The sequence below is a fragment of the Zeugodacus cucurbitae genome, chromosome 2 (genome assembly GCF_028554725.1).
Source record: "Zeugodacus cucurbitae isolate PBARC_wt_2022May chromosome 2, idZeuCucr1.2, whole genome shotgun sequence".
Lineage (NCBI taxonomy): Eukaryota > Metazoa > Arthropoda > Insecta > Diptera > Tephritidae > Zeugodacus > Zeugodacus cucurbitae.
The window spans coordinates 80191635-80219180 of NC_071667.1; the positions used below are offsets into that span (position 1 = coordinate 80191635).

Genomic DNA, 27546 nt, shown 5'->3' on the forward strand with positions numbered 1-27546 from the left:
ACACTCACTTTAAGTGCACCTATTTATAAATATGTATATGTATGTATAATTACATACCTATAAGTAGCTAATATTTACTCATAAAGTTTAAATATAAAAATTTGAAGAACGTTTACAGTTATTTGCACCTAAACATAGTAAACACTATCGAAAATCATTATCATTAGTCATGTGTATATAACAGTGTAAGTCATTTCATATAGTATATATATAGATATATGTATATTTGTATATTATATACGATATGTACATATATGATAATTCATACATTTAAACATTAACTACAGAGTTTAGCGCATAATTGCAATAAAAATATTTATGCCTTGTGTAGATATATGCATTCAGTATTTTTGCTATAGTTTTATGTATGCTTAATTTCAAAGAGATATCAAACTACACATGAGTAAAGTTATATATTTATATTTCTATATATATATGTAGAGTTATATATAATTATATATATGTAAGTATATATTTTTGTTTTTGTTTTTTTCCTATAAATGTATGCATGTATATTACAGGCTAAATAGCAATAATTAATATCACTGTGGTAATTTAAACAGGCGAGCCATGCGACTCTGATATGTATCGTTACCTTGGTTGTGTCTTATGTTTAAGAATCGTTATCAGGCACAGCGACTTTGTGGGCGCCACCTATAGCAGCATGTCAACTTTGATTTGATATGTAGACATGCGCTACATATATGTCGTCCACGTGCAATGTCCGCTGTTGTCCTCAAACTTAAACTAAACACATAATTGAACTGAGGATTGTTTTGTTTTTTTGGTTTTTATTAAATCTAAAATGACGCACCAGCGTTTCGTTGCGCTAGCAGCACTTCACAATGACACCCGAAAGATTTTTGTGCAACTTTTGATATGTAAGCGATATTGATGTCATGTGTTGGGTGCCGCCGTTGCTGCACCGAATCGCTAGTTTGCCGTACTTACTTACATACAATAGATACATGCTAATGTTTTTGTTACTCGTAACTTCCGATTTCAGTTTCTGTCTACTCTTTGTAATTATCATATGCCTAACTTGTTATCTTTGGTTTTGCTAGCTTCATTGTTCTTGGTATATACTTTTCCATTTTAATTTACAAAAAAGAGTATTTCCTAACTTTGAAATTTTTAACTAATATATCTTAATGTGGCTATTGAGGCTAAATTGACTGAAGTTTTCACAAAGGAATGATAGCTATTGAATTAAATGTGGATAGTCTACTCAATAATCACAAAAAAGGTTATGTTGTCAGTTTGGTGTGGAGATCTTTTATTGAGAACTTTTGTCCAACAATACCACGATTCATTCCGAAGTGTATTGTGATCAGCTGGACAAATTGAGTAATGCACTCAAACATTAGAGGTCAGAATTGATCAACCGAAAAAGTATAGTGTTCCACTAGGATAATGCGAGACCTCAGTTTGATAACTCGCCAAAAGCTTTTGCAGTTTGAATGGGATATGCCACCATACCCACTATATTCTCCTAACTTGGCGCCTTCGGACTATTACTTGTTCCGGTCTCTTCAATTTTTTTATTGATGGGGAACCTTCACCTCCAATTAGAATGTCAAAAACCATTTGGGCCAGTTTTTTGCCCGCAAGGATCAAATATTTTGTTAGCGTGGGATCGAGTCAATGATATTCAATATATTTTCTTTTTGAGAATATACAAAACGTTTAGAGAGCTGATATTAACAATTTTTGTAATATCTTAAAGTAGTGTCAAATAAGCAAGGATCACTTGCATTTGGTGTTTTCAGAAAATATTAGCTATCTTCAATTCGCCATTTCTCTGCTCGTTAACTTGAGCGTAATTTCCTTGATTCATTCATATGAAAAGGCAAAAACTAATATAATGAGTTGAGTTGGATATGAGAGAGTATGTGGTGTAACGACTAACTTCAATGCTACCGAGTATAGTTTTAGACATTTTCGACCACTTTTAGGCTTTACTGATCTTATTGACAATTTTAGACCAGTTTTATTATTGCGAATGTCTCGAAAAATATTTCTCCACTAAAGAAAGGGCAACACTATTTATCTGTGCGTGGAGAAGTTAGAGCAAATACTTCCAGTTTGTTTAAAAGTGAAGAGAGTCTTACGATTGCTTACTCTCAAGGATTTGGCGAATTGAAAACAACTATTAAATCTGCTTGAAATTTTTAATGAAAAAAAAATGTGATCTATGTTAAAAAAAATGTTCTTCAATCAAAAGATCCCACTGTGATTTTTTTGATCGAGTATTTCCTCAGTTTTAATTTGCTCAGTTAACCATATTGGATGTGGTACGATTGAAATCAATCCTCTGCCTAAACTTCAGTCTTGTAGCGCCAACCGGAAATTAATATTTTTTCAGATTAAACTATTTTAGTCAGTGAACCGCTTTATTAGCGATTTCATTGAATATGTCATATCACTGAACAACATATGACTCACTCCAGCCGTGAGTCATTCAGTGCTACTTTCATGACCGCTTTCGTCAAATATCTAAACTGTATTGCTGTTCTTCTGATAAATAATGATAAAAAATAAATGAAATTATAAATTCGTTATCGCTAAATTAATAATTTGTGCTCGAGAATATTTACTAGTAAAAAGCAAAGTCTTGCACACAATAATCGCTCAGAAGCGTTCCAACTATACTTTTAACTGTACAAGAACTATACATACATATTGATGCGTACATTGTTATTGCTATGCTATAATGTCTTCAACTCAACTAGAGTTACATAGGTCTATATGATATATGTAAATAACTATGTATATTCGGTGTATAATACAAAAGTTGTGCTCTTTGCATTGGTTAATTTAGCTACTTTAGAGATTCTGTTATCTAACTTGCTTATCATATATATCTAAGCATATACATATATATGTACGTGTATGCTGCGATATATCAGGTGCAACATTATGTACGGTTATATGCTCGTATTTTTTTGCTTTTTTTCATTTAACACCTATGCATATATATAGTATGTGTTTGTATGTATAGGTATTAAGTAGTATAACTATTAGCCACAACAACAAAGTACATATTTATGTTATTGCATTAATTCAACGAAATACATAAACTATGCGATCAAAGATATAAAAACAAACATAGATTACCGCTAACTTTGTGTAAGACAACATTTTAAAATCCTTGTCTAAATGGATTCGCTGGGCCAGCTGGGCCTCTACTCCCGCCGCCGCCATCGTTCATTTGCTGCTGCTGTTGTTGCTGCTGATGCTGGAATGGATTTGCGACGCGTTGTTGTGGAAGATGTCGCGTTTCCTGCTGATAACTGCCGCCCTGCTCCTGATAGCCCGGTTGATATTGCTGCTGCTGGTAACCCTGATTTTGCTGATAACCACCACTTTGCTGGTAACCATCTTGCTGCTGGTACTCATAGTTTGTATCGTCCACATTGGATTCCTGCTCCTGCTGATACTGTTGACCATATTCGAGATGATTTTTGAAATCACCATCGACCGGCTTCTGATCGTGCATAACATAGGTTTGATACTCTTTATTCGGTGGATCTTGCATCAGTATGTTGGCCTCATTCTCGAACGGTTTGAAATCGTAGATATTACGTAGTTTTCGCAACACGGGTACATACAGCAGATTGGAGAAGGCAATGATGAAGTTCAGCGCTGTGAAACCGATTGCCTCCACTACACCGCCCGCAATAATCGGCCCGACTGCGTAAGCGATCGAATATGAGATGTCGGCAATGGCGTAAATACTGCCGTATACGGATACATAGCGTACGTCCACCAGGTAGCCCAGCGTCGGTAGCAGTGCGGTGTCGATGAGTGCGATGCCGAAGCAAATGATGCAGATGGGTATCATAAGCATTTTGTAGGAGCTGGAGAACGGTATGAGGAAACAGGAGAAACCTTCGAGCGCTAAACCTACGGCGGCCATCAGCCATTGATGATGTGGATATTTTCTCGCCATTTTCACAGTGATCACCACGCCCAGCACGTGTGGAAAGAAGGCGGGCAGCCAGACCATGCCGATTTTCCAATTCTCTGTTGTGAGATTATCTTCCATCCACAGCGATATGGTGGGTTCTAGGAACGCCAACGCCACATTCGACATAGTCAATGCACCGGCACAGACCGCAATGTATGGATCCATTAGTAAGCGCCATATAGGAATCGTTTGTTGTTGAACCTCTTTGCTTTGTCTGATTTGATCTTTAACTGGTTTCATGACCAGCAACAACATGAGGCCATCCAAGAGGCACACCAACGCCAAAATGAGGAAGGGCACTTCCTTGCCGGCGAACTGATAGAGTGCACCACCGAAAGGTGGCGCCACCAAACAACCGAAACTGATGAATGCCAAAGCAATACCCAACGCCTGCGAACGTTCATTTTCTTCGGTAAAGCGATCGGCTATCATGGCCAATCCCGATGTGTCGGCAAATGCGGAACCCGCACCTTGTAACGAACGCGCGAAGAACAGTAAACTATAACTGCGTCCGCAAGCGAACATCGCTGTTGAGAAGAACATAATGGTCAGTCCGATCATCATGGGTAAGTCATAGCCAATGCGATCGATTAGACCACCCGAGAAGGGATTCACCATCAACTGTACGATGGCTTTCGATGCGAACAGTATACCGGTGGCCGAGTCCTGTCCATGATGGTCGTGGTGCACTGGTATAATCATGCCGGTGCGGTTATCACGCAATGGTGGCGGTGTTGGTGTGTCGTCATCGAAACTGCCGATCTCACGCAAATAATCCGGTATAATCGGTACGATTACCATGTACAACATGTTGTCCAACAGCAGCGCAATCGAGACTATCACCAAGATGAGGCGGCGCTGATTGACCGGCTCTTGAATTTTCTCCCAAACGATTTCTTTGACTTCACGCAGCTCCAGATTGAGCAACGGTATTTGAAATGAACCGGCCATTTTGTTGGACTTGCGTTAAATACTTTCAAAATTTTTAAATATCCTTCGTATTGCTATAGTTTTGTACTGTATGCGGCGTTCAGAGGTTGGAGTTTCGCTCCTTAATTGCTCTCGTGTGCTCCTTAGTTTTAGCTGCTTTAACTCAGCTTCGCTCTTACTATCCCTTTTTAAACGCTATGATGTACTTTGTTGTTGTCTTATAATTAGTCCAAACGTTTGCAGTTAGTTTCGGAACTTTTAATCTCATTTTTGTTGCATTTCACCGGTTCTGTATGTTTGTATGCTTGTTTGTAACTTTTGTGGGTTTCCCTCGCCACTCGTGTCGGTTTGGAATGTAAAAACTTTTACATTAGTTGGTAAGTTGCGCTCTCTCGTTCACTTTGCTGCTTCTGTTATTATTTAGTTTTGTTGTTTTTGTCGTTCTTGTTGTTGTTGTTGTTACTAACAGGCACATTGTGTATTCGTTTCCTTAGTGGTGTGTGTGTTTGAGTTTGTATGTGTGTTGGCTTAGCGTTGCTTTCGTCAAACTTCTGTTTTGTGACCGCTGCTTGTGGCTTGTCGCTCATGAGCTTTTCTCTCTCCACTCTACACTGGTTGTATGGCATATTTTTGCATTTTAGTCGAATTGTTGGCAACCGTCTGTACAACCTTTAACGACACAGAAACAAGATTTCCATTAGTTTTTCAATGTCAAGTACTTTTCATTTAGCTTTTGCTTTGCTTTATCAAGCCTTAAACTCAAGAGTATCTTATTTGGTTTTGCATCCAATAACTGTTTTTCAATTTATCTATACATTTTATTTTGGCTTTCTCTGTGGAAATGCCTTTCAACATTCAAAGTTAAGTTTCCTTAAAAGTTTTCGTTTTATTCAAAATGTCTGTGTTCCAAAACAACGACTAGCTTAGAATTTTATGATTGAAATGTTGTTTCTGTGAAGTGAAAGGACGTCCATTTTCATGCGTTTCTTTATCCGTTTGTATTTGGAATTAATTTATTTGGCTTTCAATGTTCTCTGATTTTTTTTAATTTTTTGAATTTTGCGAACAAAACGTCAAATTAGTTAATTGGGTTGGCGCACTACAAATTGCTAAATTTAATTACACGTAAATGGTGCTGAAATGCGTCGATATGTTGTGGCGTACAGATGGCGTTACAACAACATTGTTACAAAATTTATTGAAAATTGTTTGTGTTATTCTTAAATGGGTGTATTCTTCCATCCACTAGTGACACACATTTCAATCATAAAAGTTTTACAAACTACTCGCTACACTTGGAATTCTGACACTGATGAAATTGAGTTCTTATTATATGTAATTAAGTAATGATTAGGGAATTCGATGAAAATTAGTTAACTATACAAAAAGTGAGAAAACTAATGCTAAATATATGCGAATATATTTCACCGTAAAAACTTCGAATTTTAATAAGAGAGGTTTCATAGGCATTGGCAGAGGTAATTACTTCCTTCGGAATATCGTCCGCTGCTACGCGGTAATAAAGCAAGCTCAAGGTCTTGGTGGCTTGGTTCAGCAATAAGTGCGAGTAGAGGTACTATACCCGAATACTGTTAAAATACGAACCTTAACCAGCAACCTTGAGAACTAGCCATATCTTCAATAGAACTATATTCATGGAATCTGGGTTTTTACGCCGAAATTCATGCAATTTTAGCTAGAACGTTCCTTGAGATTAATGGTGTTTTGGGGGATGGCACTCTATCACTTCGAACTGCAGAGGAATGGTTTCGACGATTCAGAGCGAGTGAAAACGACACCATGGATAAGCCAGCCGGCGGAAGGCCTGTGACGACGAATACCGATCGCGTTAGACCGACATGTGGCATCTCGTGATATCGCCCAGAAGATGGGAGTTAGTCACCAAACCATTTTAAACCATATGCAGAAGGCTGGACACACAAAAAAAGTTTAACGTTTGGGTGCCGCATGATTTAACGCAAAAATCCTTTTGGACCGAATCAACGCCTGCGATATGCTGCTGAAACGGAACGAACTCGATACAATTTTGAAGCGAATGGTGACTGGCGACGAAAAATGGATCACATACGACAATATCAAAGGAGAACGGTCGTGGTCGAATGCCGAGATTTTTGCTGTGTGTTTGGTGGGATTGGAAGGGAATCATCCACTATGAGCTGCTACCATATGGCCAAACGCTTAATTCCACCATCTACTGCGTACAACTGGACCGCTTAAAGCTGGCGATCGACCAGAAGCGTCCAGAATTGGCCAACAGCAAGGGTGTAGTGTTCCACCAGCACAACGCCAAACCACACACTTCATTGATGGCTCGTCAGAAGCTACAGAGAAGCTCGGAAGGAAGGTTTTATCGCATCCACCATATAGCCTTACCCTTGATGGTGTAAAGTTAAACTCAAAAGAGGCTTGTGACAAGTGACTGTCCGAGTCCTTCGCAAATAAGGAGGGGCCTTCCACGAGGGGGTATTATGAAATTGGCATCTAGATGGATACAGATTATCGAACGAAACGGTGCATATTTGAACTAAATCCGATCACTGTAACACTATAAAGCATTTAATAAAGCCAAAAAATGGAAGGGAGGGAAGAGAGATATTTGACAACCTAATATATAGGAGAGTTTACCTTAAAATAGAATCTATCAATGAAATGAATTTGGGTCATCGAGTAAAAGGAATATAGACGCGGTGTTAACGCTAGTACGTACATACATATGTACGTAGGAGATCTTCGTTAACCGTATATTACTCTCTTTTGAGTATGCTCTGCTCCGTATAAAAGCCCGAACCCAACTTAATCACACACCGTGAAGAACAACTAAATAAATAGAAAAACAGCATATAAATTCTAGCATAATGGGGCTTCATTTTCGTTTTAATTGCGCCGCATTATAGTAGTCTCCGGCTGCCCACTAAATAAACTAGCGTTGCTGCAAAATGTGGCAAACGAATGCGCAACGAACCGTGAACCCGTGTGGAACAATTTATCTTAGACCCTGCACTAGCGCTTACAGAACATGGTAATCTAAATGTTGTTAATAATAACAATAATAACAACGAGCTTCATGGTAGACAAGCCACTGAAACAATTTGTGAGAAGAAAACAAAAACTGGACGAATGCCACAGGATAATGAATGGCGCAAGAGAGGAATATAGCGTCGGATGCGCTAACAATAAAATGAAAACACAAACAAAAGCTGTAAAAAGATAGTAGATGAACATGGCAAAACCGAGTCAAATGCACTTGAATACGCTAACACGCCGCTGAATGGCTGAGTTGCTGAGCTGCTGAAAGAAAAGCGCTTTTGTAAATAATTATGTACATATATATATATGCTTGTATGTGTGCGTGCCATGGCGTTTTGGAGCAAGAACTAAAAAAAGTCTGTAGCGCTGCCACACAAAGCAGACAGCAAAAAGCCCTTGGGCATTATGGGCGAACGTGAAGCGTGCGGTGGAGCGAAGCGGTGGTTACAAAGGTGGAAACGCACAAATGCCCTGAATGAGAAAAGGAAAAAAATTAAATAAATAAATACGCTCGCCCTGAATTCAACAATTTTGTGTGAGGATTACATTTCACGAACACAGGATCTTTGATGTTGAATTGCTTGCGGGGAGCCCACACAGCAAAAGTGGGGTAAACTTGTGCTCACTATTCGGTGCGTTGTTTGGGAAACTTTGCAGGTGTGTCGAGAAAGTAAATTTCATGCTTCCACTTTTTTATTTCTCCCTTGCTAGTGCTTCGAGTTGAACACGAATTTATTTTTCGGAAATTGCAATAAAACAAGTCCAAACTTACTGTTGTACAGTGAAGTGAGTGAAGAAAAAAATCGATACAAATTCACTTAAAGAAAAAAATAATTGTGAAAGAATCGAATTGGCAAGAAGTTTCTACTAGCATTTTTGTTAGAACTAGAATATTCAGCAAATAATATATGTCATTGATCAAAGATCTGAAAGAAGTGTTTGAAATTTTGAACCTTACATGGAGAAATATAGAACTATCGTATACTGTTTTCTGAAATAAGTAAAAAGTAGCATAGATATGTTCAAAAAATAACGGGAATTTCAACATATCACTGTCTTAAAGAGTCCAATTGTAAAAATTTGTTGGACATGCCCCTAAAGAACGTCACATTTATATTATCTATAGCATTCGTTAAGGTTATATATGTTTTTATGAGCTTAGCGATTTTCGTTTATTAAAAGCTCACACTTCGTTGCTTGTTCGTGAATTCTTCTTTCTAAAAAAATTTGTTTCCTTAAAGAGTCATCGTTTTACAAACATAAAAGAATCACTGAAAGAGCGAAAGGATATCACAAAAATCGAGTTTGAGAAGTGTTTGGACGATTGGAAGACTCGCTGGCATAAATGTATTTAATCTAATGAGATCTATTTTGAAGGTGACAACATTAATCTAGACGAATGAAAAAATATTAAAAAAAAGAAATTCCCCTTTATTTTTTGAACATACCACATATATTGTTTCTGAGATCAACAAAAATCTAGCAATAATGTTATATATTAAGAACAAAAACATGATACCCATTTTTATTACATAAAAGTTTATTAAATATTATATAATCCTCCCCAACCACACCTGTATAGACCACACGGCCTCCTTGAATATTTATAATTAACTCAAGTGCATGGCATACGTTGGGGTCGACAAGCTCATTAAGCAACAACCACCAGACAACCCTCGGAAAACAGTGAAGCAGTGGGCCAAAAATGTGCATATGACTCCGAGAGCAGAGAAAGGCGAAAAATGGAAAACAAACACAAAAATAAAAATGAAAATAACACACAAAGGTAACGCACGACATGGTCATGAAAATTTAATGACGCAACGTCATTCGTGACGCTGCTGGCGTCATTGCCACTGCGAAAGCTAGCCACCAGTCAGCCGCCCACCGCAGAGGCTATGTGGCTAGAGGCTATTGAGAAGGGAGTATATCGTTTGAGCGTGTGTCGACGCTTGACATCACTCGCATGTGTGTTGCGTGCAAGTGAAGTGGACTTTTGTGCCTTCCACAAATGTAAAATATTTTACGCTTTCTCCACTTCCGCCGCCCACCACGGATCTCATATAAACACACACACACGCATACATACGCAGTTGCGTATGGTTTTTGAATAACTCTCTTTGTTGGTTTGAAATTAAGAGCAAAAGCAATAATAATAATTACACTTGCAATGCTTAAATCACCTTTTGAAGTGTTCGTAAGCGCTCGCCAGCTTCGCTCTACCTAGTATTCACTCAAATTTACTTAAGCACACAAGCATCGCATAGAATTTATTTTATTTATACTTTCGTGGTGGTTGCTTGGTGGCCTTTCGCATGGCAATACTGTGGAGCTACCACCTTTTCGTGACACGACGTTTGAGTACCTTTCGGATCACGTGCATGAAAATGGTATGAATTGTTTGAAGTTATAATAAGGTTTTTCGTATGAATATTATATATGTGTGTGTATATATATTTCTATAAAAAGTTGTGTGTGCGAGCGTAAAAAATAATTGAAACTGGAATATATAATTGCGCAAAGGTCCTTGAGGGTACAACAATAGAAGTGCTACAAACGTTATTGTAATTGTAATAGCATTGGAAACTTCCTGCTTAGCGGCCGGAGGTGATTATATCGATTTGTGGGCGCTATGCTTAGTGGGTGGAGTTGGGTTTGCGTGAGGTGAGCACAACTGAAGTGTACATTAATATTTATATGCATTTAAAGTTCAATTGTTGAAGGAAACTGCGGATAGATATTCATCGAGGAGGTAGTTCACAGATAATATGTTACGAGATGTGTTCAAAAAATAACGGAAATTTTCGTTTCTTGAAAGAAATGGTGCTTCATTTGTCTATATTAAGGCTGTCGCCCTCAGAATAGTTCCCATTCGTTATTATGCACTTATGCCAGCGCTTCTTTCAATCATCGAAAGAATCCTCAAACTCGATATTTTTGATAGTCCTTGGCTATTTCAGCGATATTTCGTATGCTTGTAAAGCGTTGGACCTTTAAGGTAGAGACCGACCGATTAATCGGCCTTGGTATCAGCATCGGCCAGTATCGGCCAAAAAATTTAGCATCGGCATCGGCATCGGTATCGGCATCGGCCATATTTGGCCGATTCTTTGCCAATTGGCCGATTAATCGGCTTCGGCATCGGCCAAAATTTTGGTATCGGTCGGACACTACTTTAAGGTTCTCTTTAATTTTGAAAATAGGAAAAAGTCACAAGCAGTCATGTCTGGCGGATACGGATGGTGGGGCATTGTTATAGTATTGTTTTTGGCCAAGAATTCACGAAGAAGTATGATGCTTTTAAAAAACGAAAAATCATCAAGCTCATAAAAACGCGTTTATTCTTAGCGGCTGCTATGAATTATGCCAATTAAAATATTTTGAAAATTTGTTTTTGAAAATTCCCGTTATTTTTTGAACACAACTTAAACATACAATTTATTGGAAATAATTTATTAAAATTATATAAAAAATTAATTATTTTTTATTTTTGTAGAACTAAGACAATAATAAAATATTTTACTTTACTTTATTTCATACCAATAACGAAGCATCTACTAAAGTTTGAAGAGAAAATAAATTTTCTTCGCCAACTTTTACATTAGCGTCAAAACAAATATACAACGAACGAATCAGACGTTTGCCGCATAACGGAAAGCTTCCAACTTTGTTGAATAAAAACTACCGACAAGCCAAACAAACAAACTCCTGCAAAAACTTTTATTGCGTGCAGTGAAATACTAACAATGCGAACATATAATTGCACATGAATAATACATACAAATACACCAACAAACATATAATTCTTGTAAAGATGTGCACATAGACACAAAATTGAGTTGAAGCTATAACATAGCAATGAAATAAAATTTTGCGCCGTAGAGTTAAGAACAGTGCATTTTCGTTTTCTTCACAAACGTAATTTTACGCTTCCTTCCTGCGATATGAAGCAGAATAATAAATGTCGGCGTAGCAATCGCAGTTGTCTTGTAGGCGTTGCGTGCATATACTCGTAAGAAAGAGGCATACCCCAAGGCGTGTGTTGTGTCTGCTGCAAAAATTCCCACAGCGAGGCATTGCCGCACCTTCACTTAGCAAAAATACGACAAGACAAAAACTTTTGCGCCAAGGTGTGTGCGAGCGTTTTGATATATGAGCATAGTAAATATAATGTACGAAAGTGTGTAGAAAATGTTATATTTTTCGGTCTGAAAGTCTGCCATATACGAGCAGAGCAAGTGAAAGGGATGCGTGGTTTTGTTTTACAGTAATTTCTTTCGGTATAATGAAATAAATTCAATCTAAGGTACTGTATGTGCTCGTTTATGAAATTGTACATACATATGTATGTACATAACAGAAAGAGGCAATAGATTTTCTCAATAGTAATATACTTGGATAATACATAATAACATTTTGAAATGATTAAAGCATCAACGTTTTAAAAATACTTTATTGTCTTCTCTGATTTAGAATATATTTCTAATGTCTATATAATATATGAAGTATTTTTTTATTGACATAAATTAGTAACACACTGTTTAAGATGTTGATAAATAAAAATAGAATTAGAAGTGGTTGATTGCTATAAGAAGGAGCTAGGATATGTATATCTGGTGGTATGGCATATTCCCATCATATACATACATATCTATTCTTGACTGAATAAATTTATCTATTTTATGCCAGTTGTTTGTCCGATTCATTAGTATTAAATTTCTGACGAATGTAATATGTATAACTAGCATATCGAAATCAATACAAATGAGTCCATTGAGATATTTAAGTACGTAATAAAATGGCCAAAATCCTAAGCATTCGCAGTTTTAGAACTGATTGGCTCTGTTCAGGAAATAATGCTTGGAGTCGACATGTCGTATGAGTAATTTTTTAACAGGAGGAATTAGTATATTTAGCTTATTATTGTTTTGTTTAAGGTTAGAGTTTTAAGCGTTTGTTTTCTGTTTCAGTATGAAGGTAAGATATTTTCATATAAAAAAAGTACAAAGACATTTGTTAAAATTTAGCAACCGATCCATATATACATATGGTGTTTGGATAACTAATTATGGTACGTGTGGGTTTAAAAATTTTGTTATTTGAAAAATTAAAAATATATTTATTTAAGAAACAATATTTGATACTCTGAATTATAAATGATAGAAGAATGAATGAATGAATTATTGCCGAGCTTCTGATGACACTAGGATGGCTATTAATGTCGATAATGGTACCCATTAGAATCTATTAGGTCGTATGAGCCACCTAGTGAACGCACCTAATTCTCCTTATAATAAAGAACTATTCTGTTAGAAAAATATAAATAGATATTAACAGATTAAGTTGTCGAAAGTACAAAATCTTAGACAGCAATAAATAAGCAAAGCCTATTCTAAACCTAAGTTTGCCTGGAAGTTTTATTTATGCAATTATTTATTAAAAACTTTACAAATATTGCAATAAAATATAATATCTTGGTTAATGATGAGGTTAATGTTTTCCTATCGTTCACTGTATGGAATATTTCTTAATATTTATATCCAAAATTTTTATTCTTGTGACTATGAAACTCGACTATTCACTCAATATAATTGTTATAAAGTTCACCTTAACGTTCAAAGTATGTGGATACCTTCTCAAAGTTATATAACGTCTCGCGATTCTTTCTGTATATAATTATACCAGTTCATTATATTTATACCAGTCGTTTGCAATTCGCCATTTACAAATTTTGACAAATATTAAATAAAATAGTAATGAAATCAAATATTTTTGAACTGTAGTCAGTTATGTTTTGTCACACACACGCACACATAGACTAATGAAAGAAAGTTTGCTCTGCTTGTTTGCTGCCAAAGCAAATTGTATGTATAACTAAGTAAATATAGTGCACATGAACAAGCACACACACAAGCGAATGTTTGCACAAACAAGCCCCCCACTTCACTGGTACTTGAAATTTCTACTCAACTCAAATGTTGTGCAAACGACTGCTCGGCACTCGCTTCGAATACACAAACTGCCGCACTTGTCTTTTGGCAACTGTCTACTTCTTTATTTATTTACCATTTGCTCGTTGATCTAAGCGTCAACATTGACATTCGCGTCCTTCACTTTTACATAACTGTATATACACGTATGTATGTAGGTGCTTTTACCTTTATGACTTTGAAGCATTTCGGTTTCGTATTTCACTTATTTGGACGCAGCTGCTGGATTTTGACTTGCTATTTGGTTCAAATTATTTCAACGCACCTAGGTGTCTTGTATTTTCGGCTTTTATCTATACGAGCTTACAATATTTTTGCAATCAAGTGCTTACTCTGCTTTCGCAACTCATGCGTTGTTGTTGTTGCTGTTGTGTATCTTGCGAAAATGTCAAGTGGCAACGTGAAGTGTGAGCGCACTTGACCAACGTGCGTAGCTCGAAGTACATATTTGCAATACCATTTGAGGCACATAACGAATTACGTAATTGAATTTGTTTTACCGTTATATTTTGAGTAAGGGTCCAAGTGATGGAGTGCTCTTATTATATAATAATCTCAAAGTAATATAATTTATCCAATATTTTATTGGAAATTGTTGCCAACAGTCCGGTGTTCTGCTACATTTCGATGAATTACCTCATAGCAAATATTTGCAATATTTCAGTATACACAAACATTGAATTTTTCAAATATTTAAAATTTTTCATGGATCTCATTCTTCATAAAAAAATTATTTTATTTTAATCAATTAATGATTTATAATCAAAATAGATTTGACAGTTCTAAAAATCGTTAACTGATATTCCTGAGTATTGTAGAATATATGCCGTTTCCCTAGTATAAAATACGAAAATCAATAAAGTAGTAGAAATAAATGTTGTGCACGGCTCTTTGCAAGTCATCACACCTGGCTAAGCTCCCACTAAGTACTCAATTGTCAATTAAGTTAACCCACTTTCATCGTATTGGCGCGTGTAATCGTCCGCATTGAATTGCACTTGAAATTCTATTACAAAGAGTGCATGCGACAAAAAGTACAGCAATAAATTTAACACCATGAAATGACCAGTTGGTGAACACGAGCTATAAAAATATATGTAAATACCCTGTTGGGAAAATAAGTGGCAAATAATAGCTAGATAGTTTTTAAATTGAAACAGCTATTCGTATAAAGCACGGAAGCACTATATTCAATCACCAAAGTCTGACTTTTTACTGATACAAAATTAACAAAAAATTTCGGTTATCTGTAAGGACTACCAGACCTTTTTTGAAGCGATTATCATTTGAACAAAATCTATCCTTATTATATATAGAGGCACACTAAGATTTCTTATATTTGAATAAAAATTATTTACGAATTTAAAAAGTAGTTAATGGTGCTTGATATTGTCAAATTTTGACACGATTACACACTTATAGCCTAGACAGACGGCAAAGTTAATTCGGATTAACTGCGCTTTTAATCAGTTCCAAATATGTAGGTGACAGACGGCAGCAAAGAGAGTTATAAACTCCAAGAAGCAGCTGATTGGCAATAATATTTCCAATTTGGTAAAATAAAATTGGATAGAAAGCAAATATTGCGGTTGTTAGCACACAATTGGTATAAAATCACTAATTACTAAAAAAATATATATAAATACGTTATTTTTGTTTACATTTAATTGAAAAACATCTGTCAGTATTGCTCTCTCTAAAATTTTGATTAAATGGGAGTTAGCAAACGGAGTTAACTGAGATAACTCTCGAATTAACCCGGATTAAAGCAGTTAATCCGAATTAACTTTGCCGTATGTCAGGGGTATTAAAGAGGTTGGATCCTCCTTTTATAATTTATGAAATAATTTTTGTGAGATCATTGTGAATTAGGAAGACCTAAACAAAAGTCTCTCTATTAAAACAATATATATATTGTGAGGTCGTATAAAAATTTTCACCCTCAATTACTTTTCGGACAAACAAATTGTCAATAAAGTTCTCCATAACTCGAAAACCTGAATTGGCAATACAAGTAAAAATTCATACAAGATACCTTCCATGACTCGAATTCTCTCTAACACGAAGTTTTGTTGTGGATTATAGTGATTCGAGTTAGGGAAGTTCAACTGTAGATCTTTTAGAATGATTTCAAAATCGATAGTGATATCATAAGGAAGCAACAGAATGAAATACTATATTGTGTAAATTTCTTTAATAAGGTTTCATAACTTCTAAGTTTATTTGAGCTTAGAAAACCTTAACAGAAATATGTGGAGTATTTCATAAGAAATTAATGATAAAGTAATGACGCAAGAAGTTTATTCTCGATAAAAAAAATTGCCTTTTTTGACCAAGAATTTTCACATTCAAAAATCAAGCTGCACGATAGTACTTCTGTCAAAGAGTTCCGGCTGGGTAGTGCACTCATGCACAACTATTGCAAGTGTGGAGACTTTGAGATTCTATTGTACTTTGTAATTAAAAAAAGCTTGTTAAGCCAAAGTCAAAAATAGCTTAACCCATGTTTAAGGGTAAGTCACTAAATTCCCCCCACTTCGCCTGCATATTTATATAGACATATGTATTACATAGAGATTTAGTAGCAATGTCAATAATACATTGGCGCATCCAAAGTAAAATACTTGCAAATAAAAACAATAAAAACAACAAATACTAGTGCTAAGCTGCAGTGCAAGCGCATTTGAGTCACAACTTGTTGAAGTACGACTAAGTATGCCGGCTATAAATAAAGCTTAACCTATGCTCCCAATTGTGAAATACGAACACAATGCGGAATGAACGGAAATTTGTGCCGTTGTAAATACCGTGAACAGGCGCTCGACATTGTCAAGTGCTTGCGGAGGCTACGGAAAAGGCATTGAAAAATTAAGCGTGCAAAAATAGAATATAACAAAGAGAAAAACAGCAACAACAACAAAACCAGATGAAGCAAAAAACAACAAAAAATGGAATCGCTTGAATACAAACATAGAATAGTGAAAGGGATGTGACTGCATGCAATAACGTTGCTCGTTAAAGGGGATGCACTCGAAGGAAACATACCAAAGAATATTGTAAAGTGGTTTTGCGAACAAGCACACAAACCCACACAAACACATATAGAAAATGAGAAATATTTCAGAAAAAAAACAAAAAAAAGCATAACAGATTCAAGGTTAAGGGGGCATTATGCACGCCTACGCTAATGAGCTACCAAACGTCGGGCAGCGGGCGTACATTCGTTGAAGGGTGTTGCTCAACACGCTCGACTGCACAATTGGAAATAGCAAATTCGAAGGTATTTCGTTAGGGGATGCTTCTATGCTGCTTATTATTTACTATACTCGTGAGCACAATTTCATATGGCAACAACAAAAAAAGAAATGCTAAAGGGATTAGTTAAGCATTTTCTACTTGCAACACTTGCCACACTTGCCACACGGGCACAACTATGGAATTTCCGCAATTATGATAGCTCATTACACCCACATTGAATGGTTGTTCGATTCGTTCCGAATCATTTGTAACACTAACGGTTTATATTGATGTATGGTAAGTTGATAATGGTGTGATGAGCGGGTTGGACATGTATTCGAAATGAAAAATGTTTGAAATTAGTAAGATATTACCTACTGAGTGGGAATACATTCTATCGATTTATACATATGTAATAGATATTTAAAACTTCCATGTTGATCTACATACGTTCAAAAAATTGCGGGAATTTTCGTTTTTTGAAAAAAATTATTATTCATTCGTCTATATTAATGTTGTTTTTAATATAGTCGATATTATGCACTTATGCCAGCGTTGCTTCCAATCATCAAAAGCCTTCTCAAACTAGGTTTTTGGGATAGCCAAGGGCTCCTTTAGCGATTTCTCGTATGCTAGTAAAACGACGTTTTGCTATTAAATCATGTTATTTTACAAAAGTAATAATATGGCATTATTATACAATGTTTTGATATTTATTCATTCGTCAGTCACGAAAATTAAAAAAAAAATAATATCCAAAGCTATAGCTGTCTGTGTTGACCCAGTTTCGAAAAAAGGTCCTTGGAAATTCATCTAAAATCAATCGGATAAAAACAATTAGTTATATAAATAGATACTCCTGGGCCTGATTGAATCTTTTTTTTCAAAAATTAACAAAATGGCGGCCTCAAGAAATTTTTTTTTATATATTCGGGAAAAAATCAATTGGTCTTAAAAAATCGAAATTTTGACAAAAAAAAATCTGGACCAACTTCAAATTTCAGAGAATATTTTTAAGATATTACACTTAACGAAAATGCAAAAAAAATATGTTTTTTTGAAAATCCTGACTACCCCTAACCACTTAAAGTTCTCCTTATTTTTGAAATAAGGAAAAAGTCACTCAGAGCCATGTCTGGCGAATATGGAGGCTTTGTTTCCAACAGATTTCGGACCATCGAGAAAATGATCTCATCAGATATACGTTACTGGATGATTTCCATTTTGGGAATTGATCACTCTATTGGAATTTGTGGACAAAAGTATCTTAAGTCCTCTCACGATTTTTTGTGGGTCGACTCAACAAAACTTGGTTAACGTTTAGGTTAGGAACCAACCTTTTTTGAGAGAGAAAATATATCTCTAACAACTAATACAAGATCAAGGGTTAAGTTGGCAATTTTTAGTCTGAGATCTGAGTAAAGAAATTCTGCGTGATTTGCTACGATCTACAATATTACCAACCTGATTGTGTGTGATAATTAAGATTAACAGAGAAAGAAGTCAACGTTGAGTCCCCTCATTTATCTAAATTAGGTTTCAGACTGCATTCTTATGTTCCTGAAGCACAAGTATACGCTTCTCTTCAATATTTTGTGGTTAAATTCAAAATTGTTAAACATCGTGTGGGATATATCACATTCACTTTACCCTTCAGAAATAATTATAATGATTTAGTAAGCAAATCTAAGAAAGTATTAGCATTATTTAAGCATGCATATTGTTATATAAATATCCAAATATATCCTTGTATTGCAGAATATATGGTAAATCTTATCGCACCTAACGTGACATTGTAATTTAATGCCTTGAGTTTTCGTTCTTTGTGAATTTTATTGATTTATATGCGTATTACACACATGTGCATCCTTGAAATGTGATGCTTTACGACGGTTGTCACTATCAGATGCCGAAATCAACACGTACGGCATTGTACAGAAATAAATACATACAGTTGTCTTAGTTGCGTGAGTGTAAATTTACTTGGGATTCTCAAGTCTTCGCTGAGGAAGCCTTGGCAGCAAAGCTAATAAGTTACGGCAGAAGTGCTCACCGTAAAAATAACAACCTACTCAGCAACCTACATGCACACGCTATGCCCTTGGGGAATTGCAAAATAAAAAATCCATTACCTTCCCAACCCAAAGTTTCTGAAGTTTCTATATTGAGAACTGTTCACTCACAAACATAGTTAAATATGTATGAGTATCTGTCAGTGTAAGTGAAATCTGTCGATTTTGTATTTGTTGTACTTCCATGTTGTGCTTCCTGTTTTGTCCAAAATGACATAAAATTGTAGCGAAAATAAAAATACATTAAATCTATTCCCAGGAGGCACAAGAGCACTTAATTGAGTATTCATGGAAATGTAAAAGTGACAACGGATAGAATGGAGAGTTACCATAGGGAAAGGTGTTGGACACACGATATTTGTATACGAATAAATTTTAATATTAAACAATAGAACAAGGGATCTACAATATAAGTTTTAGGTCGTTTCTGCTTCCGAAAAGCTGATGTTTTTTATTAGAGACCTTTTTATCGTAGAAGAGAGAAATGTTTGGTATTACTAGATTACAATATTTAGTCCCTAACAAAAACAGAACTGCGACTGCCTTACCAATGCTTGAGCGAACATATCAGAGTTTGTCTTTACATAACTACTCTGAGAAGATGAGGTATATGATATTATTATTGGTCATCAGAAAGCCAAATCACTTCAATTTTGAGGTCTATTTTGATACTAGATTTATTCGAACTAATCACATTTGAACCCTTTTCATTAGAAACTATGTACCTTAGAAAAAACTATCGTTGAAAAAGTTTATAACTGTAAATTCTCGCCAGTTACCGTACGCCAGTTTATTACGAATATTTTAACAAGAACTACAATTGAAGTTTCTTGCCTAAACGAGTTATTCTCTAGGGTAATTTTCAGCGTAATATATATGCAAATCGAGTAAACTTTATAAATAACAGTCAGTGCATTTGAGTGAACCTACCCCTTTCTCCCAAGGGTATAATTAAATTTACATTGTGTTATTTGCTCTACAAATCAAATTGGGAATATCAGAAATTAATATGTAGATAGGTATTTGCATGTACGAGGTGTGTTCAAAAAATAACGGTAATTTTTGGACAAAATTATTTTTCAATCGTCTACATTAATATTGTCGCCTTTAAAATAGTCGCCTTTCGATATTATACACTTATGCCAGCGCTTCTTCTAATCCTCGCAACACTTCTCAAATTCGATTTTTGGGATAGCCTTCCTTTGAAAGATTTCTTATATGCTTGTAAAATGACGACTCTTCTAGATTGTCTTTATTTTTGGAAGTGGAAAAAGTCACACGGAGTCATGTCTGGTGAATATGGATACTCGGACATCGTTACAATATTGCTTTTGGCCAAGAATTCACGAAGACCTAATAAAGTATGAGCTTTTATCAGACGAAAATAACCAAGCTTAGAAAAACACGGAGCATACAAGTCAACATAATAAAAAAATGAAATTTTGACATTTCCGAAATTCTCGTTATTTGTTGAACACACCTCGTATATGTCGTACTGCTCTCGAATGCTGTCGCAGTTAATTTCGATTTTTTTCACGTTTACAATTGTCTCTCAAAGTTACTTAGAGCACTTGCATTACCAACATTGTTCTTAACCCACAAGCCGACTTCCGGCATCTGTTTTAGTATCCGGTCATGATGAGAAAATAAGAATTATACATATTGCCATGCATATTACATATACACATACATATTCATAGCAGAAGTAAACTTGCAGAACTCATAAGCATTTTCATTCGTGTTTTGTTGCCAATCATCAGAACCATTAACACGAAATGGTGCAAATGCTTTTTGCTTTTATGTTGATATTGTCCAAATGTGCTGCGTGCGTTAAGAGAAAAAATACAAAACTAAGCGAAATCCGAAATCAACCCCCTTTCCGATGGTGTGCCTTTGGGGCCACCACGCCTGTCATGCCGCAAGGAAGGAAACAAATTTCCTCAGGATAACATTATCAACCAGCTTCTATACAAGAAAAAGTGCGTAAATTTTGTGGACCCCCCTGCACATTGGCGATTATGCCCCTTTGTTTTGACGTAAAACCGCTATGAACACATTAAGATAAAAACAGCATCACAAACACGCCGAATGCCTACAAGCAAATAACGCTGGTAATGTGTCAGTTGGTTTATGCATTTGGGCGCAACGCTACACACATACACACGTACAAACATACAGAAAGGCGCATAAATGGCTAAATTTCGCTTTTGGAGGGTTGCGCTAAGCCACAGTCCGCCAGCCAGCTATAGCTAGCTAGCTACTTGTACAAGTGCTGGTAATGCTAATGTTGATGCTGTTTTCCTCACGCTTTATGTTGTTGTTGTGTGTGCGCCCTGATTGTTGTTTGCTGTTGTTGTTAATTTATGTGGTAGTGAAATTTATATTTATTGCCTTTGTCATTTCGTACAAAATTGAGTTGTTAAGGTTTAGAAGGCGTTCTGAGCCTAATGGTTTTGTGGGAATTTATATTCGTACAAACACAACGCAAATGAAATATAATGTACGTGCCAGCTTTCTGTATATAAAATATATTTAGGTCTGTCACCTGCTAGCATTGTAACCTTATTCCATTGAAAATATAATTATATTATTGGCCAAATTATATTGATACACAGATATATTTTTGGTCTAAAGTTCCATTTTCAAATTGAATTATGATATTTGCACCTTGAAAAGGGTCTGAAAAATCTTAAGGCAGATTTTGTGTTGTCCATTTATTCATATGGAATCAAAATTGTGAAGAAGCAGAGCAAATGCAATCGTTAGCTTAGAGACACCTTTGGAAGCACACATAAAGGTAGTAGTGATATCATTAGGAAAAGTAAAATGGCACTTCCATGTTTTTTTGTTTATCGCTGCGTCCGCGTTTGGTTCAAAAACCATTTCTCAGGAACAACTCGACCAATTTCAAGCAACTTTAGAATATTTTCTTGATATTACCGAGGGAAAATTTCGAAATCGATTTACAACCACGCCTACTTTCCTTATTACTAAATTTTACACTGCTTCTGATCGTTCACTTTACAATATATGTACATATAAATCAAAAATCTATGAAGAAATCGGATTAAAAATTTATACAAATACTGCATTGGAGGTATGACATCGTCCATTTAAAAATTGTCATAATCGGAATACAGCTTCTCAAGGCCCCAGATATCGGATATATGTAAAGACCTCAGTGCCTATGGATTAATTGTTATCGACAAAGTAGTTAAATCTTTCAGACATTCTAAAGAAATTCATAGAGGATGTTATAATAGTGTCTATCTGTGCCGAAAACCGGTTAAATCGGGTCACTAGCTACAATGTACCTCAAACATGCCTTTGCCATACCATACCTTTTTATACCATACATATCATGCATGTAAATATACGAGATATACTATCAAAATTCAGTGAGATTACACATATTGGATCTAATGTAGCTTTGTTTCAAAAATGAGTGAAAAAGGTTCAGGAATCATGTCATCCCTCTTATATTATATATAATGATTTTCATTAATCTAGTGGGCTTGTTCTCTAGCAATTCCTTACTTGTCTTTATAGAAAATACATAGTTCATAAACCAAAAGTGTCCCCGTAAGAGTTGATTCGGCTGCCGACAAAAATATATACTTATTTATTCCAGAAAGGCATGGAATATGTTTATTATTGGACAGTTCCGTTTTCGGTGAGCAAGTGCAAAAGCCACTGGTTTTAATGAAATTTGGATGAAAAAAAATAATTCGAAATATGGAATTAGGTAGAACACATTGTTTGAAATTCATCCGTCAAATAACAATTCGCTTCCTGGTTCCAGTTACTAGCACTTTTAACGGCGAATTAAGTAAGTTACAAAAAGATAAAAACTTTGACGTCTCTTTGTAAATGTTTCAAACTGCATACCCACAAATCTAAACGATTTTCTAGCAATATAATACAGTTACAAATACCTCCATTTCGGAAACAACAACTATTCGTTTAATAATTCTTCGAAATTTCGATAGATAACGACACGTGCGTAAATAAACACGTCAACGTAATAAGTCTTCAACCGACTCTACCAATTTTCTAATTAATTAATTCCGTCAGACCGCCAATTGTGCTCCCCCTCATGTAAATTCTTGCGATTAATCGAGTTACTCACCCTCACAGAGTCATTGTTAGCGAGTGTTTATCTCATGAAATGATAACCGAACTATAGCACAATGCTGAGAAGTAATTAAATCTGAAGCCACGTAATGTCATTTGAAAGATTGATAAACGATCATTCACAATATAAGCACGGTGAAATACCAGATAATTAGGGCTTTCAAAAGACACCTTGAATTTGAAGAATTTGAATAGTTCTTTGTTGTTTTTGTGGAAGTCAATTAGATTCGCTGACATCATCCGAGGTTTATTGTATTTATAGAAAATGGCATGTGATTTTTAAATAGAAATAGTTGCATATGATTTCTTAGTTTCAAATCGTGATACAATGATAGTGAAAAGACAAAAGTGGTGAAGTACTTAGCGATTTGGGGTTTTTGTCGCAATGCGCCTACTCGCTCTTCAGCATTTCGATGTCAAGTAGTTGTGCATCATATTGAAACAATTTGGCGCAAACATCTTCCCCGAAATATAATAAAAGTATAGCTGCAGAATGCTTTCGGAAGTGGCCTTGGTGAAAACTGTTGACATTATCAGTATTTGTACATATATACACTTGTTTATGGGGAAACTGTGTCATAACTGTGTAGACAAGAGAGTGCAGACAAGTACAGACGCCACACCTCAACATCGACAACGATACTTTTCGACTGTTTTATACACATATCTTTTATTATTCTTAATATATCGTCGTTTGTAAATTTGAATTATTTCCTGTTTATAATGGATTTTTTCAATTATTCTCTTATCATATCTGGTTGTTTGTGTGTGGCCTACACCTTGAATACAGAATTTTGATAAAAAACCAATTAAGCTTAATTTCAGTCACTTAAATGTAAATGTGAATATTTCGTAGCAACAATTAAATTTGGAAGCCAATTGATGGTACTTTTTGACATAGTCAAGGGTATAAAACGAGCACATAACTTCTTCAATGTGACATTCAGTGTTTCAATATAAAGGTGGTAAAGGTAAAATCATCGATGTATTTATGAGAAAGTCTTAATATAAAGACACACATAGATTTGTACAGAGTATTATAGTCGGGGATTTTATCAAAAAAATTAAGAGATGCATACTCTGCTCTCTAAGATGATGAATCGAATTTTGGAAGATTTTAAAATAAAATACAAATAGATAATAAAAAATCATTAGAAATCATCTTAATTAAAGAAGTTATTGTTAAAGAAGCTCCATGTTCTATCTTCATCGGCGATTGTATTCGTAGATACCGAATACTTTATTCTTAGTTGTTCTTTCAAAAACGCTTATAGAAATACACATTTGGTAGTGAATTTTATACCAGTATATCAACTAAAATTTTGACTATTCGTAGAGCAGGAAATGCGAATTATTTTAAAAATAATCAGTATTTTCAAAAGCATATATTTCAAAGTACAATATCAAAACTTTAAGCGATATTTCACTACCGGTGATTTTTTCACTGTGTTTGAAAAATCGCATATATCAACTGCGATAAATTTTTGTAAATAGCAGTGAATTACAATCGCAATGGCAGTTCAGTAATTTGAGTTCGATCACAGTACCTATTATAGTTCAGTACTTCTAATTTGATCACTGTAGCAATAGCAGTTCAGTAGCAATCGCAGTTCAGAGAGTAGCAATATCAGTTCGGAGAGTAGCAAATACAGTTCAGTGATCACAGTAGCAATTTTAATCACGATTTCGATAATTTTTGGTACGGTGATATATGTGGAGTACGAATTCTCATAAATTAGTTTGTTTTGTTCCAATCGCAATAGCAATATAAAATCACAGTGATTCAAAAATACCAATATCGCTCATCACTAATCCAAACGTTTAGTATCCATAAGCTCGATAACCTTAACAAAATTTAAATAGCATATGAGATGAAAGGTTTTAAAATCAAGGCAAGTTTTAGGTTAAAGGAAATATGATTAATTTTCATTGTAAGGTATCAAATTTTGTACCATGTAGATCTTTATGTTCTTGAGCAGAATTAACTTTTATTGTTACTTGATTTATACTCTGGTTTGCCATTTCATAATGAATAGACTTATTCTGAAAGAACGTTTGTTGTTAACAAAAAAATTTATGTGGTCGAAAGTCGGGCTTCTCGACTGGAATTCATTCGAGCCAGACGCGACGTCACTTGTCCGAAATACTAATATTTGGAAAGTGACATTTACTGCTTTCTATTACAAATCTTGAAGAATAAAAAAATATTATGATTATCATATCAATTACGTAATCCTATCACGAATAATTGTTGTAATATTTTATTTATAACTAATCTACAAAAAATATTATTGAACTTTTTGGGTTTCACCTTCCCAAACAGAAAAGCAAAAATTCAAGTTTCAAAAATTCTATTGTGTAATTTTCGCTCTCAGATTCGAGATTACATAATCAACTTAGAGTAATGTATGTTGCCGAACAGTACAAATACAGTGATGATTTTTTGTGTATTCCGCACAGGTAGATACATTTTTATACGAGCACAACTAACACATAATCGGGGCACATAGGTGAAGATTCGTACTCGTATTTGTGAGCACATATGTATACAAACATAGTTACTTAAAAATGTGGGGATATATAATTTTCAATTAGCGCTGCAATCAAGACAATTTGTAACGATCACTATGGAATTAAATGCATTCGTGCATAAATGCCGAAGTTATGACTTCATACACGGCACAGGCTGCGAAGCAAGTAATTAACTCTTGGATATACATATGTATATATCTACGCAGGTACTGTATATATATTATATAGACACACATGTATGCTTTTATCCTATTTTTTCTCGTGTGACTCGGACTCACCTGTATCGCTTGGTGTGATATTGCTCAGGCGATGCGATAGATAACCGCGTATATTCGAGACTACACGCTGTGGCGAATTCGGGCCACTGCCGATGGAGAAGCTACGCAGTTTGGAGAACAGTGCGGCCGATTCACCACTTGTGCCAGCACCACCATCAGCTGCACTGCCTGCAGCGGTATTATGGTTACCCTCGTTCGACGCCACTGTCTTTGGGGTTTAGTAGCGAGTTGCGAACTTGCTATTAATACTTTTTTTTGCGGGTACTAAATATTTTTTATAAGACTTTTTTGTTGTAATTTTATTAAATTTTTAATAAAGTAATATTAAATTATTTAATTTAAATATTTTTTTTCGAAATTTGAGTTCTCACAAACACCAGCGACAGAAAGTTGCTTTAAACCATGGACTCACTCCTTTGCGATTGATTGCAAAAAATATATTTTTTACTGGCTTTTACATCACCACTATTTCACTTGCTCCAAAAAATTTTAATTTTTCCAGGCTTAACCACTGCAGTTCACGTTAACAAAATTTGTTTCGAAATTTTTACACAAACAATTTCTCATGAATTTAAATTGAAATAGGATTTCTTTAGTTAATTTTTATATTTTATGCTTCAAATTGTACACTTTTGTGAAAAATCCTGCACACACACACTTGAAAAGTTGGAGAAAAATGTTGCTAAACCAGACGACCACCGTGCATCGTCCAGGCCAGAGCAAAGGTAACTTCTATCTGGCAGCGCTCGCTTAACGCATACCCAACATGCCTATGTATACCTTGGCGCTGTGCGGTGCTGTTCTGCTGGAATTCCAGTGCCTGCGTGCGCTCCGAATGACAGCGAGCCAACCTATCAACCTGCCACCCACCCACTGGGGTTACTACCGCCCACCGTGTATCCAGTCAAGTTAGGCGACTTTCCAAGGAGCGCGCTCACTCACAAGCGAGCAGGTATATTCGTGGTATTTCCTGCAAATTACTTGCTTGGCTACTATATACCCGAGCCGTTAGTCTGTTGGTGTATGTGTCTTAAAGCTGACTTGCCATTCAGTTAGTTCAACGTTTTATTTGTGCGCTCTCTCTCTTTGCCTGCTGCGAGACATGCGCATCCTGGCGCTTAGCTTTTTTTCTACAACTTTTACTCAGAAGACTACTTGTGTGTGTGTGTTCGTGCGTCTGTGTGGGAACTTGCCATGCGTGCGTCCACCCAATTGGCTTGCTTTTGTGAGTCTGCTGCCGCTTTTCCCATACGCATTAAATGCGCCTGGTTGAGCACATTCGAATTGGCATACGAGATTGCTCAGGTTGAGCGCTGTTTTTGTTGCCTGCACCCGCGCAGCCCGCAATCAGCCCA

General features: G+C 35.6%; 2 protein-coding genes and 1 long non-coding RNA gene across 3 annotated transcripts in view; 1 reads left to right on the forward strand and 2 right to left on the reverse strand.

Moving 5' to 3' along the window:
- Nucleotides 1–26318, reverse strand: part of LOC105220743 (choline O-acetyltransferase) — a 68509-nt gene extending 42191 nt beyond the window's left edge. Inside the window, exon 1 of the mRNA XM_011197208.3 lies at nt 26192–26318. The gene's annotated coding sequence lies outside the window, so the exon portion shown is untranslated. The remainder of the gene's footprint in view (nt 1–26191) is intronic.
- On the reverse strand, nt 1–26327 carry LOC114804770 (vesicular acetylcholine transporter). Its single transcript, XM_029044486.2, has 2 exons — nt 26192–26327; nt 1–5569 (listed from the first exon to the last, which is right to left on the reverse strand). Exon 2 carries the CDS (start codon nt 4919–4921, stop codon nt 3143–3145), a length of 1779 nt encoding a protein of 592 aa, XP_028900319.1. The 5' UTR covers nt 4922–5569; nt 26192–26327; the 3' UTR covers nt 1–3142.
- LOC128922662 (uncharacterized) lies at nt 10148–12144 on the forward strand. Its single transcript, XR_008471866.1, has 3 exons — nt 10148–10338; nt 10418–10612; nt 11500–12144. It is a non-coding gene; the product is annotated as an uncharacterized LOC128922662 (long non-coding RNA).
- Nucleotides 26328–27546: the final 1219 nt, after the last annotated feature.